Consider the following 17,410-nt stretch of genomic DNA (forward strand, 5'->3'; position numbering starts at 1 on the left):
AGAACGTTGAAAGTGCTTTTTATTATATAGGATATAAACACCTCCTGCATATCCTGTGTAATTCTTTTGATTCACTATTAATCCTTCATCCATTCAATCATCCTTACATGCTATCTTTCATACTGCATTCAACAGAGCCCTTATGTGCCCTTTCCGCTCATTTGTTTTCACACATAATCTGAAATACAATCTTAAGCTCAATATATATGTCCACGTATACCAATATTGTCTATTCACAGTTATTATAGCTCAAACTTTGACTGTTTTTCAATCAGACTCTCACGAGCCTCTTGTTTTAACAACGCTCCTCAGTCATATTTGTCCATGGTAATTTTTATAAGTGGTACTTGAGCGGCATGTAAGTTACTCTGTCTTGTACTTATATCTCTCAGAACCGGATCTTTGCAAGCGTATTAAGTCCACGCTCTCCAGGTCAAGTCTTGTCAACGTAGTTGATCAAAAAGCCAATGCGTCGGCAAGCTCCACCTACTGACTTCAGCCTATATAATAGGCTAGATAGGCACATCAAGGCTCCTGTTTTTAACCAACCTCCTTGTCTGGGACCCTCCTAAGGTCAGGCAGCCAACCCCGCTTAAATAGGCACACATATTTGGTGCCAGAGCCCGGGTATGGCCAAACACTGAATATCTGGGGCTAATTTGTGGGCTGAATTTTTAGATCAGTGATCATTTAATGAAGGCATACCTCCAGAGGCAGGAAATTATAGAAAACTGTACCTGAATTGTAGTGGGGTTTCTTATTTTTCAAGCAACTGAAGGTATAAGAAAATTCAAGGAGAGAATTATATATCCTGCTACAAAACCTCCCAAACATACTAGCCACAGTAACTGATGACTTCATTGGAGCCATTGAGACTAATAGTTCTCCAGGCTGAAACATCATGGTTTTTTCAAATAATGTAAGAAACTCTTAATTGGATTACAATCTCAACAACTGACCCACTACTGGGGTTGACATGCGCCTAAAAAAAACCATCATCTAAATCAGGTAGTTGTTCAAGCGGGTCCAATCTCAAACATTTGAAAGATTTTGCTATATCTAGATTGGGGGACCTGTGAGGGGGGAGGAAAGTACCATGATGCTAAAATTCTCCAAAGATCTAATTGTCCCCAAAGACTCCCTCTTGACCAGAAAGGGAAGAATTGACAGCTAGCAAGTCTCAGCAGTCAGAGATATAAACTTCAGCTTTTTTATCGATTGTATCAAGATAGCATTCCAACAAAAAGAAACTCCTACAAAGAGAAAGCACAGCTCATTTGCAAAGAGAGTGAGGCGTGTTAGTGTTCACAAACAGCTATCTTGAATCTTACTCCCTTCCCGTTAGCTGGATTGTATATTAGAGCTACACAAAATCTTGAAAAGTAGGTGGTGAGATTGTTACCTTCTACAATGAACATGGAATGAACCAAGTAAACAGTGATGCTCTGAAAGAGAATATGAGCCCTGGAATTAATTGTATTTAACATTCCTAGTTTCTGTATGATTTAGGAACAATAGGAAATGTAAAGCTTAAACTTATGCCATATACAAGTGCATTCATGTTATTAAATACTTGTAAGCTCAAAATCATTTTCAATTTGCCAGTTGTTCTATTTCATTTTGAAGAATTAAATTTTTGTGTAACAACCTCTATCAAATTTCATCTCCATAAGCCAACAAAGATGAACAATTTTCTTGAAATCACTAAGATGTTGCTAGCATAAAACTTTATATAAACTGTAGAAATCCAAATGGTAGTCATGACCTTGGAAAATGCTTGTTAGGCAAGTCTTCCAAGAGGTGCTCGTTCGGTGCACAGAATTTGTGGGCAGTTGCAACAGTTGTCGATTATGATTTGATATTAGTCTGGCAGAGCATTTCATATTGTATCAAGCACTGGGAGGCTTATGGAACTTAGCAACTTTGGAGACTCAAGGATTTCCTTCCTCAGCATGGACCATAAAATTGTAATTATATTGTTAAGCTTCAAATTTATACTTCTATTATGATACATGTTTTGTCTAAAACAGTGCTCAGAACTCACTGGGTCAGTCTGGTTTTCAGGATATCTACAAAGAATATGCCTACTGTACATTTTAGTACATGTGTGTGTAAATTGTGTAGATTATATTTCCAGCATCTTCATTGTAAGTATCCTAAAAAACAGAGTGACCCAGTGGATTCCAAGGACAGAAATGTAAAACAAAAAAAAATCAGTGTCCTAAAAATTATACATATTTTTCATTTTTACTGAAATGCTAACTGCCAAGACCATTTTGGGCTTTATATTTTCTTGCTCTTTGCATATATAAGGCATTGTTGGTGCATAAGGATTTGCTTAGCTTCTAATTTTGGTTTGCTTTTTGTTTTTGTTTTTTTCCTTTTCTTTCTCTCTCTGTCACTCCACTTCCCATGGTACTTGTATTTACTTTTTCCGTGCATCGCCCCATGGTGCGTGCTCCCCTCTCTGCTCTGAACAACCAGCTATTAGTGAAGGGGGTGAATGAAACTCTGGTAGCTCAGAGAGTTGTTCCTGCTCTCATTACACTCTCCAGTGACCCTGAAATGTAAGTTTCCTGCTCTTTTATACATCTGGCATCCCAATACTTGGCAAGAAATAACTATCAGATTTATTTAATGTCTTTTTGACACAGTAAAATTAAAAAATGTAAAACTATGTTACTGTATTCAAACTTTTTTATAAGCATGCTTTTATTTAAAAACAATTCGGAAATTGCCAAATGGCAATTCTAAGTTTTTGGTGCTCTTAACACACATCAACAGCTTAGTAACAGAATACTTGTACTTTTGATAAAGTACTAAGATTGTCCGTGGAAATAAAATAAATTAAAAATTTTATGTTACTAGTGTCCTTCAAAAGAAAAATTCACATTAAACTGATCAGATATTTCTTTCAAGCTAATATGGGCTGCTTTGCTAACCTCACTAACCATTTAACATGCTTAAGCATGAATTAAAAGCTTTATTAATCCATTTTTATTTCTCTGTTAGTAAAATGAGAAAGGCCAGTGAATCCAACTGCCCATCCTCAGTCACAGCTAACCAAGTTTTTCTTCTAGTTCCCTAAATATTTTTTTATTGCATGTTGACTGGTTACAGCTGACTCTCCGAGGCATGTGTGAAGCCTTAATTGACAAGCGAGTTGCTCCAGCCCTTGTTACCTTGTCCAGTGATCCTGAATTGTGAGTCTTGCAACCTGCATCCTTAGTTAATCTGGTCTAAATTTTATTGCCATATCATTACTAGATACAAATGTATTTTATTAAAATCTTAAGGATTGTGAAGATGCTCATTTATACTCCTCACTCACTTAAAATATAAACCCATTTTTCCTCTCATTTTCCTCCTCTTAGCTCTGTGAGGATAGCTACAATACCAGCTTTTGGTACCATCATGGAGACTGTGATTCAGAGAGAGGTATGAACACAGTGTAAAAAGTATTTAAGAAGCATATAAATTCATGTTTTGGGGAGGGATCTTATAAAATAAAAGCTTTTGCGGGCCTGCAGTTCCTGAGCTGCTGGCTGAATCACAACCAGCCACTACAGAGGCTAGAGTACCATGAGACATTCATTTACAAACATCTATTTCCCCACTTTTTTAAATAATGTTTAACTTTTCCAAAACAGATACAAAAAGTAGTCGTTCACAAAAGGAAATTGACAAAGGTACTATATTGTATAACAAAATAGACAGCCATCAAAGAGAGAAAAACACAAAAAGTAAATGTTCCATATACAGCATCTGAAATCCTCATAATAGAAGGGTAAAAGAATAAATATTCGGAGAGTGGGGGGGTGGAGAAAGGAGAGCAGAATGCTGCTACAGATTGTGGGGGAGATTTTATAGAGCAGAGAAATAGATGTTTCTATGCAGGGAAGGAGAAACCGGATACTAGGGGGGGGGAGTGGGTGATGTTTTCAATTTGATTAGTTTAAATCTGAGGTTCACAACCCATTCTTTGGGATGCCTTGCTGGTCTGGTTTTCAGGTTATCCAGAATGAGCACACATGAGAGCACTGGAAGGTTGGCTAGAAAAGAGCTAATGTGGAGTGGGGGGGGGGGGGGCGACCCTGATTAACGGTTGGTTCAGGGTGCCAGAACCCCTTGAGCTGGCCCTAGTGAGACCTGGGTTTAACTTTTGAGCCCTATTTCTGCTTCTCTAGTCAGCAGGAGATGGGGATCTCCTAAATGAAGGGAGTTGCACTACAGTGACAACTAGTGGTAAGAGTAAAGGAGCACTAGGATTACTGTTGTGATAGTTGGACTATATATAAATATAAAGAATTAAAAATGGGAAAATATGGAAGGGGAATCAGATCAGGTGGTCTACAGTGGACCTGGGAGAAGCAGACTTCAAGGCAGCATTGCCTTCCAGCCTTCTGGGCAAGATTGTTTCCTCACCACACCAAAGGTCATCACCTCAAAGTGATGCTATTTGAAAGCACGATGCATGAGAACCGAGTATCCCTACAATACTGGTATTAGCAGTTTGAAACAGCACCACTGACTGCCGTGGTTTTCTAACTGAGGGTTCAATGGACTGTGGATGTCTTGAGTTGGTGGGGGCTTGGAGATCTTCGCTAGCTATGTGAATGATGCACCTAGGGTTACCAAATTTTTGAAGGATAAAACCTGGCATCTGCCATCACCCTGCTCCACCACTGTACTGCCCCTTGCCGCATCCCATCCCACCCCCAACAAATAACTGATATGAGGGCAATAGTACAGGATTCAGCAGTTGGTGTAAAGATAGCAGATGTCAGGGCCAGCACTTGAGGGGGGGGGAGGGGAGAGTTGCTACCAGGGCAATTGCTCTGGGCCTCCAGGCCAGAGAGAGCAGGGGTCCCCTTTTAAATTTCTGACTTGGGTCCTGGCTCAGACTAACGCCAACTTTGTACATTCCAAAAAGTGACATATTCTAATCATTAAATAGAAAATAAATTTTTTTTCTACCTTTGTTGTCTGGTCATGTTATTTTTCTAATCACGTTGTCCCAGTCTCTGGTTTCTGCATTCCTCTATTTTCTCTTCTCTTAACTTTTTTTTCCAGTACCCTCTGTCCATTTGACCTTTCTTCTCTCTCTCCATGCCCACCATCCATCTCCCTGCTGTGTCCATGTCTTTATCCTCCCTCTGTGTCCTTGCTTTTATCCTCCCCCATGTCCAGCACCTCACCTTTGTGACCCTTCTCTTATCCTTCCCTGTGGCCATAATCTCCCCCTATTCCTTACTTTATGTCCAACGTTCCTGCATCGTGCCCTTCCTTGTGTGCAGAATCTTCTCCCATTCTTTCACTCATGTCCATCATCCCCTCTCTGTGTCCAGTTCTTCCCTGCATCCATTCTTCACCCCCCCCCCCCCCCCCCATTCTTTCCCTTATCCAGCAACCCTTGTGAGCATTCATTCTGGGTATCCAAAATCTTCCACCATTCTTCCTTCATAACAGCATGCCCTCTCTATGTCCTGTTTCTCCCTGTGTCCACCCCCCCCCCCCATTCCTTCTCTCGTGAGCAGCATTGCTTCCCTATATCCCCGACCCCCAATCCAGCATCGCCTCTATTTTCTGTCCTCCTCTGTGTCCTTTTTCCTCACCCCCAATCCAGCATATCTTCTATTTTTCTGTCCTTCCTTATTCCCCATTTTCCCCTTCTTGTTCTCTGGCACTCTCAAGTCTTCCTGTCCCCTACAACAGCTCTCACCCCTGTAACCGCCAACAGTTCCTTACCCATGGTTACCACTGAACCAACCAATGATGCAGCAATGATGCAATCTTTAGAAGGCGGTTCGGGACCTCTTAGCTTCGTAATGCTGATGGATCTGCAGCATCTCGCTCCTAAGACACAGATTTCCTGTGAGGGCATCCGCATAACGTGACTGGGAGGTCCCGCGCTGCTTTCTAAGGATTATATCATTACCACAGGCCCTCGAGCGGCTAGGTGGATGCTGCCCTTTTGCAGCTATCCTCACCCTCTCCCACCCCCGCCACAGCGCTTGCACTTTGCTATTGGCGCTGCCTGGCATCAACTCACAGATGCGGCATCCTGCTCCGAGGCCTTCCCTCTGCTGCATCCCTGCATAAACAGGAAATTGCATCAGTGCAGCAGAGAGAAGGCCCCGAAGCAGGACGCCACGTCTGAGTTGCATCCAGGCAGTGCCAATAGCAAAGTGCAAGCACTGCGGCGGGGGTGGGAGAGGGTGACGAAGACATGGAGGTGTTGGAACTGCAAGAGGGACTGTTCTTCTGGGTGGGCCTGAGGCAAAACTTGGTGGGCCTGGGCCCACCCGTAGCTACGCCCCTGGTTTCGTGGCTCCCTCACTGCATCTGGTACGGTAAATTATTTTTCACAGCTTTTCATGCCTTCCTGGTGGGTTTCTAGCCCATGTTGTTTTTCATTTTTCCCATTTGGGACTTTACTCCTTTTACCCCTTACGGTTTAGTTTATATATAAGTACATAAGTATTACCATACTAGGACAGACCAAATGTCCATCAAGCCCAGCTTCCTGTTTCCAACAGCGGCCAATCCAGGTCACAAATAACCTGGCAAGATCCCAAAAAAAGTACAAAACATTTTATGCTGCTTATCCCAGAAATATTTTCCTCAAGTCCAATTTAATAATGTCTTTAAGTGCTGTGCCCTGTGCAATAGCATGTCTGGTAAGGATACCCATTCTTGGTGTCTTTAGTGTTTGGGGCCTGAACATACCCCTTCCAGCTGTGTTCTTTGCCTTCATATGAAGGCTCAGAGAGAGAAAGTGTTTGGAGCCCTGTCTGAACCCTCGACAGTGGCATCAACATCAAGCCTTGCACTGGCATTGGTCCCTGTGGCTGTTAGGCCTTTGTCAGACACTTTGATGATTGTGCATTGAGCAGGTCTCCGCCAGCCTCAGCGTCGACAGCTGTGCAGAGCCCCTGGGATCAGTCAGCATTGGACTTGACACAGAGGACGCGTGAGGGTTCTATATTGTCCTCATCGGCACCAAGGTGCTTCGATGACTGGTGTCGGGCTAAGGCCAAGAAGCATCAGCATCGATCCCCCTCAACACATGGTACCGGGGCACCAAGAGATCCAGTCCCCTAGAAGCATCGGCACTGGGAGGAGCACTCTCCCTCCATTGTGGAGGTGCCAGCATGTGGGTCTTCATGCAGCCAGGACCAAGCACGGTCATCGACCCCAATGGTTCAGCAGGCTGCTTCTCAACTGATGCCCCAGCCTTTCCTGATGGCGGGCCTCGATGAGTGCGTCCTGGCCATGCTCCATGAACATCTGGCGGGGGTCCTTCAGCATCGGCATGTGGGGTTCTTGCACCAACCATTTCTCTTCCTGGTGCCCCCACAAGGTCCTCGGCCTGTGGTGAGGCCTCTGTCACTGGTACCGCATGTGGTATTGGCATCAACATCTGACTGTGCTGGCACCTCCTTGACATCAATGAAGGAAGCTTTGCGGGAGATGAGGGTGGAGCCTGCTCATCAGTGCCCCTCCAGACAAGGATGTGGTTCCTCTATCTCGAGACAGGCTCAGTCTTAGCCCTCCCACGAGGAGTATTTTGCTGACACCGATGAGCACTCATCACTTCCTCGTGGTGCAATCCACACTCAAAAGGGCTTGGGGTTCCAGGGACTATGCTTCGGTGCACCTGGGCAGGGAAGCTCAAACCCTGGATCTCTTGGGTGGAAAATGTATCAGGCCTCTATGCTCATCTCCCGCATACAATCTTACCAGCTCTACATGAGCCTAACTTGGTGCACAATGTGTCTGATTTGGCAGACGCTCTCCTACCAGAGCAGGACAAATTTCTTTGCCAGCTGGTCAAGTTCCAAAAGGCATGTTGTAAGTTCTTGGCCAGGGGCTCTTAAAATACCTTTGATGTGGTGTCCCACATCTCTGCCCAAAGTATAGCAATGCACAGACTCTCATAGCTGCGTCTCTCTGACTTGGCGCGTGCCAGGGGAATAACCTTTTTGGAGAGAAGGTGGAAGAAGTCATTAAGAAGCACATTGATACTATTGATACTCTGTCGCTCCAGGCACCTTCTGCACCCTCCTCCTCATCCATGAGGTTTTTGGGCAAGTCAAACAGGGGTCCCTACTACTCACAGAAATATAGGTACGCTCCTTCTCACCTTCCTCAGCTGTCTCAGACCCAGTGCACTCATTCTCATCAACAGCATGCACCCAAGGCCTAGCCGGCTCCCCAGTCAAAGCAGGGGACAAGTTTTCGACTGACTCCAGCAGACCATAGTCACAGTAAAAGTAACTGCCCCGGACAATCTACTGGTGGGAGGGAGACTGACTTTTTCCAGGAAAAGTGGCTTCTTGTAACTTCATACCAATGGGTTCTTCAAATAGTCTGTCTCAGCTGCACCTTGCATTGGCGGCATAGACCACCAAATTGCCCACTGACAGTGTCTCACCTTAGCTCTCTTCAAAAGGAGGTACTTGAAGAGGAACTCTCTACCCTTCTAAAGGCCCATGCAGTTGAGCCACCAGGGCAAGAAGGGAAGGGTTTCTATTCCAGATACTTCCTTATGCCAAAGAAAACATGGGGGGGGTGTCCCATCATAGGCCTAAGGGACCTGAACAAATTCCTGGTCAGAGAAAAGTTCAGGATGGTTTCCCTGGGCACCTTTCTCCCAATGATTCAGGAAAAGGATTGGCTATGTTTTCTGGACTTAAAAGGATGTCTACACCTTTATCCCAATACTTCCAGGCCACAGGAAGTATCTCAGATTTTGTATGGGAACATGTCACTTCAAGTACCACATGTTGCCATTTGGCCTTGTGTGAGCTCCCAGGTTTTTCACCAAGGGTCTAGCAGTAGTTGCAACATTGCTACACAGACTAGGATTCCTTATGTTTTCCTACCTAGGTGATTGACTGGTGAAGGGCATGTTGACGGACAGTGTTCAGAAGTCCATGCAGAGAGCTATTAGGGTGCAAGAGCTACTAGGGTTCATTTTACACTACCCCAAGTCTTATCTGCTCCCAGTTCAGCAACTGTAGTACATTGGAGCCCTGCTAGACACACAGCAGGCTCGAGCCTATCTCCCTGTGCTGAGGACGGATACTCTAAACGCACTCAGCACTCGGTTTCAAGCCAGCTACCAGATCATAGCTCAGCAGATGTTGAAGTTGCTAGGCCACATTGCCTTCACATTGCATGTCACGCCCAGTGAACTCTGCATCCCATCCTCCAGTCCCTGGCCCTCACAGCCTGGATGTTGAGAGCTTAAGAGTTTGCTTCCTTGCATCTTCCAGAGGGTGTCTCCTAGGTTTTGCTGGCTTCCAGGTTTGCCATCTGGTGTGAGGGCAAGGCCTTATATCCTATTTCTTGCCCTACACAGATCCTGCTTGAATACCTTACTCAGTAAGGGTTCACCTCAGTGCAATTAGTGCTTACCATCACTGTGTAAGAGGGTAACCATCTCAGGACAGCCTCTAGTTGTTCACTCATGAGAGATTTGGTTTTGACAAAGACCCCTGTCAAACCTCCTCAGTATCATGGGACCTCAATAGTGTCCTCACCCAGCTGTTGAAAGTTCCTTTCAAGCTGCTGAATTCCTTTCATCTGAAGTACTTGACCTGGAAGGTCATATTCTTGGTGGCTGTTGCTCAGTGACCCTGTGAGTTGAAGTTTCAGGCCCTAGTACTGGATCCACCTTATTCTAAATTTCATCATACCGGAGTAGTCCTCTGCACGCACCCTAAGTTCTTGCCCAAGATGGTGTTGGAATTCCATCTGAACTAGTCAATCATTCTTCTAACATTTTTTCCCAAACCTCATGCCCATCCTGGCCAGAGCGCACTGCACACCTTGGATTGCAAGCAAGCATTGGCATTTTACTTGGAACGGACTAGGCCCTACAGACAGTCCACCCAGCTTTTTGTTTTTTTTGAATGGAAATGCACAATCTCCAATTGGCTAGCAGATTGCATTCCTTTTACTTACATCCAGGCTGGGCTGAATCTTGAGGGTGATATCAAGGCTCATAATGTCAGAGCCATGGCTGCGTCAATAGCCCACATGAGGTCAGCTGCTATAGAAGAAATTTGCAAAGTTGCGACATGGTCATCCGTGCACACATTTGCTTCTCACTATTGCGTAGAGCAAGATACCTGACGCAATGGTCAGTTTGGACAGACAGGTCTGCAGAATTTGTTTGGGGTCTAGAATCCAACTCCACCCTTCTAGGCCTGATTGGTTCTGTTCCATTCTCACAAAGTATGTATATAGTTTCAGGTTAATTAGGTTTTTTTACCTCGCCATTGCGAGGTTCAGTTCTTCTACTGTTTTTTCAGTGAGCCTGGTAGCTAGGGATTCCCACATGTGAGAATATGGCCTGCTTGTCCTCGGAGAAAGCAAAGATACTTACCTGTAGCAGGTATTCTCTGAGGACAGCAGGCCATTCATTCTCACATACCCTCCCACTTCCCCTTAGAATGGTTTCCTGTCCTGATATCTATATTATTGTACTGCTAGTCCGCGCGCTCGCATAGGGTGAGATGACGCTCACAAAGGCGTGGTGGAGATGCTGGCGCATGTCTCAAAACTGTATTATGTTATTGCAAGCATTCCACGCCGGACAACGTGGATGAAATCACATGTGAGAATGAATGGCCTTCTGTCTTCGGAGATTTCCTGCTACAGGTAAGTATCCTTGCTTTATAGAAAGGGTGGTTGATATATGGAATTATATTCAGTGGAGATAGTGGAAACTAAGACTTTATCTGTGTTCAAGAAGAAAGCATTCGAGAAGCACATAGTACACCTGGGAAATTCTGCACTACTGTGCAACGCAGAATTTACACAGAATTCCCCACCTCTGCAGACTGCACAGAATTCTGACTTCCTCACACAGAATTCTGTGCAGTTTATTTTTTTTTGCCGTACAGCACGGCAGAGCTAGCTTTCCAGCTGCTTTCCTCCCTTCTCTGTAAACTCACCCTACATCACAGCAAGAGGAGGAGCAGCCCACCTGCACATCAGTCTGCTTCTCTGCCAGCTTAGTCCTCAATGGTTCCTGCTTGTTTGGCAGTATGGAGGCCCGCACAGCTCAATCTGGCCCAGGATGGCAGAGGAACAGAAGCAGCCTGACATGCTACTGGGGATCTCCTCCTTGTGCCATGCTGAAACCAGTGAGGGTGCAAGGATGGAGAGAGAGACCTAGAGCATATTAGGGTGCCTGTAAAAAAAATAAAAAAAAAGATATATGAGGCATGGGGGGGTGCTGGAAAAAAGGTGGCTGGGGTGTGTGCAGGGAGGGAGCTGGAATAAAGATAGAATGCGCGAGGGACCTGGAGCATGGGGGGGGGGGGGCTTTGAAAAAAGGTGGATGAGATGTGGGGGGCTGTAAAAAAGATGGTTTGTGTGTGCAGAGAGGGGGTCTGGAATAAATATGGATGGAATGAGTGGGGGGTGGAAAAGCTGAATGGGATGAGTTTGGGCGGGCTAAAAAAAGATATATGAAGTGAGTGAGGGGTTGGGAAAGCTGAATTGGATGAGTTTGGGGGGTGGGGGCTGAAAAAGATTAAGTGAGTGAGGGGCCTGAAACATGGGTAAGGGGACTGTGAAAAAAGGTGTATGAGGCATATGAGAGGCTGGGAAAAAGGTGGCTGGTGTATGGGTGTGTGTTCAGGGACTGGGAGGAGGGCTGAAAAGGATGGATGAGGTGTATGTGTGTGTGTGTGCCATAGGAATCTGATGAAAGGTCTGTAGGGAGGTGCATCCTAGGGCAGCTGGGAGATTTCCTTCTGTCTCTCGTTGATTTGATCTTAGGATTACCCTTTAAAGTTGCCCCCCACCAGATTGTTTTAAAAACAGACACCTCCAGCTAAGGCTGTATTGGGGGGGGGGGCGAAGGACAGAAAGGGGGGAGTTCATGTAGAAGGGCTGTCACACTCAGGGCCCCTTCATGAGTTAAGGAAAAGCCTCATTGTATCAATTCCTTAGAAATGTGGACTGTAAAGAATGCTATAAAGGCATTCTGAATTATCTTGTTAAAAGCAGTCTGATAATCCATGATCTTTCTGAGCAATCGGGGAAGAACAGGGTCCCACTCTTGCCTTGAGACACCATCAGGTTATAATAACTGAACCATTTGTTCATGAGACAAACCTAAGCGCCACCTACCTGACAGGAAAAAAGAACAACCTTAGTCGGTGCACATTTCCCAGCCTCCTAGAGTTTGAATATTGTATCTGCTTAATGCAGTCAGTTGCCCTCTTTCCCATTGTGCTACACTATAATCACCAAATCAGAAGTAGCCATGTTTAATGTTCTAATTAATAACAGAAAACCTCTTCTCAGTGTTATGTTTCAATTTGCTCTCAAAAAGAAGTATAGCTTTTATTTTATGCTTAGCTTGCATTTTAGCTGGCATTTTAACATTAAGATAAAATTATATTTTGAGGAACTTGAGTAAGAGAACTCAGAATTGAATCATATACGTGTACAGAAGATAGATGAATGGCTAGACAGACTTCATGTAGAAATACTTTAATGTGCTGCACTAGAAAACCCTAGCTATCTAATTCCAATTATTTTCTCATTTCTTTTCTCATTTTTAGATTATGATCAATTTTTTGGTCCAAAAATTGTTACCTTATTGTTCTCACATCTTTTTTAGAATTTGATAATCATGGATAAAGCTTGGAGAGCATTTGTCACTAAAAAAAAAAAAACACTCTTGCTATGAATCATCCTCATGAACTATATTTTATAGTAAGATCATTGGTATGGAAGCTGAGTCTGGGCAGCTTGAATGATCTGGTCGAGTGCCTCAGAAAAATGGCCACCAGGGTGGAGGAGCAAAAGAACCCTCATGGAATACACACAGTCAGTAGGAAAGTAGGATTAAAGGACATTGGTATGTTCTCAAAAGTAGTGTTTATTGAATACAACTAAGACCCGACATGGAACAGTGTTCCAGCTCAGAAAGCCTGCCCCTGGGTCTGCTATGGATGAAGTCAGAAAAACCTCTTCTGCAATCAAAAGCAGATTAATATTTCTGTACTGCTATGTTTCTTCCAGACCCCTGAGGCAAGCATCTTGAGCCGAAAAACAGTCCCGTTTCGAGTCTCAGCTGTTTTCAATAAACACCACTTTTGAGAATCTGTCAATGTACAAGTGTCTAGTGTTAGAAGATTCATCCTTTAACCCTACTTTCCTACTGACTGTAGTTGACTGCCGAGCATGTGCTGATTTCTAGAACAAAAGAACATAAGCTTTGCCATACTGGGACAGACCAAAGGTCCATCAAGCCCAGTATCCTGTTTCCAACAGTGGCCAATCCAGGTCACAAGTGCCTGGCAAGATCCCAAAAGAGTACAAATTGTATGCTGCTTATCCTAGAAATAAGCAGTGGATTTTCCCAAGTTCATCTATTTGGTGAAAATCACAAAATGTTTCTCTGGTTGGACCGTTAAATGACCGAGGGGTAAAAGGGGCGATCAGGGAAGAAAAAGCCATAGCAGAGAGATTAAATGAATTCTTTGCTTCGGTCTTCACCGAGGAAGATTTGGGAGAGATACTGGTGCCAGAAATGGTATTCAAAGCTGATGAGTCGGAGAAACTGAATGAAATCTCTTTAAACCTAGAGGATGTTAATGGGGCAATTTGACAAACTGAAGAGTAAAAAAATCTCCTGGACCAGATGGTATTCATCCCAGAGTACTGATAGAATTAAAAAATGAACTAGCAGAACTATTGTTAGTTATATGTAATTTATCTTTAAAATCGAGCGTGGTACCGGAAGATTGGAGGGTAGCCCATATAACTCCGATATTTAAAAAAAGGTTCCAGAGGGGATCCGGGAAATTATAGACCAGTGAGCCTGACGTCGGTGCCGGGCAAAAAGGTAGAGACTATTATAAACAACAAAATTACATAGCATATTCAAAAAATGGATTTAGTGAAAGGAAATCTTGCCTCACCAATCTATTACACTTCTTTGAAGGGGTGAACAAACGTGGATAAAGGTGAGCCGGTTGATATTGTGTATCTGGGTTTTCAAAAGGCGTTTGACAAAGTACCTCATGAAAGACTCCAGAAGAAATTAGAGAGTCATGGTATAGGAGGTAGTGTTCTATTGTGGATTAAAATCTGGTTAAAGGAAAGAAAACAGAGAGTAGGGTTAAATGGTCAGTATTCTCAATGGAGAAGGGTAGATAGTGCGGTTCCTCAGGGGTCTGTGCTGGGGACGCTGCTTTTTAACTAGTGAGTAACTAGTGAGGTAATTAAATTTGCTGTCGACACAAAGTTATTCAAAGTTGTTAAATCACAAGAAGATTGTGAAAAATTACAAGAGGACCTTACGAGACTGGGCGTCTAAATGGCAGATGACGTGTAACGTGAGCAAGTGCAAAGTGATGCAGGGAAAGAGGAACCTGAACTATAGCTACGTAATGCAAGGTTCCATGTTAGGAGTCACCGAACAAGAAAGGGATCTCGGGGCAGCGTTGATGGTATGTTGAAATCCTCTGCTCAGTGTGCTGCAGCGCCTAAGAAAGCAAAGAGAATGTTAGGTATTATTAGGAAAGGAATGGGAAACAAAAGTGAGGATATCATAATGCATTTGTATTGGTCCACAGTGCGACTGCACCTCGAATATTGTGTTCAGTTCTGGTCGCCGCATCTCAAAAAAGATATAGTGGAATTAGAAAAGGCGATGAAAATGATAAAGGGGATGGAACGACTTCCCTGTGACGAAAGGCTGAGGCATCTAGGGCTCTTCAGCTTGGAGAAGAGATGGCTAAGGGGAGATATAATAGTGGTCTATAAAATAATGAGTGGCGTGGAATGGGTAGATGTGAATGGTTTTTTACTTTTTCAAAAAGTACTAGGACTAGGGGGCATGCGATGAAGCTACAACGTAGTAAATTTAATACAAGTTGGAGAAAATTTTTCTTCACTCAACGTGTAATTAAACTCTGGAATTCGTTGCCAGAGAATGTGGTAAAGGCGGTTAGCAGGGTTTAAAAAGTGTCTGGACAGCTTCCTAAAGGAAAAGTCCTTAGACCATTATTAAATTGACTTGTGGCAAATCCACTGATTATTTCTGGGATAAGCAGCATAAAATGTATTGAGCTTTTTTGGGATCTTACCAGGTGTTTTGACCTGGATTGGCCACTGTTTGAAACAGAATGCTGGGCTTGATGGACCTTTGTTCTGTCCCAGTGTGGCAATATTTATGTACTTATGATGTGTTTGCACAGATTTTTTTCAGAGGAGGTTGAATTGACTTTGGCAAATGTGCCCTAAACACTGGTCAAGCTGAATTTTTTAAAAATGATCAAAATTCATTTAGGTGGTTTTGCTAAAGGCCCCGTGATTTTGCAGCGGACTCTAATGCTTGTCTTAATCTGTTTTTGGACTCAACATGTAGTTCCCCGAGGGATAAATTGGTTTCCAATGTACTGAAATATCTTTTGCAAGATCTGGGTTTGCATGACATTTGGAGGGAGGAAAATGGCTCACAGCGAAATCATACCTTTTTACTCCTCTCCACAGTGTTCTCCCATTGCTTACATATTTTTGGATATATCTCTTTGAGGGTAAGCTGGTGTTACAAGAAATTATTTATCTTGGGGGAAAGAGCTCTAGAGCACTCGCTACTGTTTATAATTTAAGAGCAGGCGCTGTATTTATAAGTTTTAGGATATTAATTTCTCCACCAATCACCAAAGGTGATAATTGCAATAAATTAAATAAATTAAGTATATATAAAAGATACCATATACTCAGAACACAAAGAGACCGTATTTTTAGCTTCAAAAAGGTTGATTTAATATACAATTGCACACGAGAGGTAGGTTTTTAAAAGGATCTTAGAACAGAGAATTTGTGCATAAAATAGAACAAAGTAGCAGGTAGGTTAACTCACAAGTCCTTGTTACAAGCATGCTGTGGTCCAGCTGATTGATGAGCACATGGTTAGGACAGGAACAGGGCTTCTGCAGTGAGTGGATCATCTGAGTTGCTTGCAGCTGAAGAGAATCCGAATCTTGGGGAAACAGCTTTTGCTTTTATATCTTGCAAGCTGCAGGAGGATATGATCACAGAGTCCCAGCACCTGTTTCCTGGTTTGCACTGGATAACTTGCAAGGCATTATGGTTATTGTAGTCTGTTCACATGATCTGCAGATGTCCTGGTGTCCATTTGTCTGATAGTTGATGGGAGGGGCAGGTATACCTTTGACAAGCAAATGTCCTGTTTATGCTTTTCCTCTGAGTTCTTTGTCTTCAATGGGTTCTCCAGACTTTCGGTCTCTTGGGTCTTTGGTTTTCAGAGGTGTCCTGATGAGCGTCCAGGTACCCACCTTAGTCATGCTTTTGTTAGGTGGGAGGGCAGAGGAAGCTATATATCTCTCTTTTGTCTTTGTTAAGTGTTTGTAATTGACTATCCCTGCTATCAGAAGCTCCCAGAAAAAGGGATGGGGAGAGAGGGGCTTGAAATGAAACTATTTTCTCTGCTGCAGTGTCAAATATATAAAAGCTGCACAAATATATTGGTGTATATATAATCCAGCAAAATATCATGCTACATATTTCAGTAATAAACTGATACCATTACACTGGGAGTTAGGTGTTGTAATCATAACATTTTCTGATCGTGTGCCTTGTTGATGGGACTGTTCGATATCCGAGATGAGCCTATTAAGCCTTTTTGGACTGTTTAATACTAGCCTACTAAAAGATGAGGAAGTGGTGTGGGAATTTAAGGGTTTATTTTGGTAAGATTATCTGTAGCATAATCTGACATCAGGCCCTCCCCTTCATGTAGTATGGAATGTGAGGAGGTTTTTTTTTTCCTGAAACATGCCTTTAGGAAAAAGGAAAAAAAGAGAGGTTTTTAAGCACCATTACTTAAAGCTTGGAGAAAAGATGGTTGAGGGGAGATATTAATAGAGGTCTATAAAATAATGCGTGAAGTTGAACAGGTAGATGTGAATCGCTTGTTTACTCTTTCCAAAAATACTAGGACTAGGGGGCAGGCAATGAAGCTACAGAGCAGTACATTTAAAACGATCAGAGAAAATATTTCTTCACTCAGTGTGTAATTAAACTCTGAAATTCATTGCCAGAGATTGTAATGAAAGCAGTTAGCTTAGCGAGCTTTAAAAAAAGTTTGGATAACTTCCTAAAAGAAAAGTCCATTAACCATTATTAAAATGGACTTGGGGAAAATCCACTGCTTAAGCAGCATAAAATGTATTGTACTTTTTTGGGATCTTGCCAGGTACTTGTGACCTGGATTGGACACTGTTGGAAACAGAATGCTGGGTTTGATGGACCTTCGGTCTGTCCCAGTATGGCAATACTTTTGTAGTTATGGATATATCAAAATGATCAAGATAAACTGGGTAAGGTTAAACAGAAACATTATGGA

At 43.2% G+C, this 17,410-nt stretch overlaps 1 protein-coding gene across 2 annotated transcripts in view; it reads left to right on the forward strand.

Moving 5' to 3' along the window:
- RELCH (RAB11 binding and LisH domain, coiled-coil and HEAT repeat containing) overlaps nucleotides 1-17,410 on the forward strand; it is a 447,561-nt gene that overhangs the window by 326,222 nt on the left and 103,929 nt on the right. Inside the window, exons 23-24 of one of the 2 annotated variants that reach the window (XM_030203226.1) lie at nucleotides 2,485-2,567; nucleotides 3,375-3,438. In XM_030203226.1, coding sequence (XP_030059086.1) covers nucleotides 2,485-2,567; nucleotides 3,375-3,438 — 147 coding nt within the window. Of the gene's footprint in view, nucleotides 1-2,484; nucleotides 2,568-3,120; nucleotides 3,204-3,374; nucleotides 3,439-17,410 lie in introns of both variants that reach the window. The other variant, XM_030203234.1, reaches the window with a different exon arrangement.

This window comes from Microcaecilia unicolor, chromosome 1 (genome assembly GCF_901765095.1).
Source record: "Microcaecilia unicolor chromosome 1, aMicUni1.1, whole genome shotgun sequence".
Lineage (NCBI taxonomy): Eukaryota > Metazoa > Chordata > Amphibia > Gymnophiona > Siphonopidae > Microcaecilia > Microcaecilia unicolor.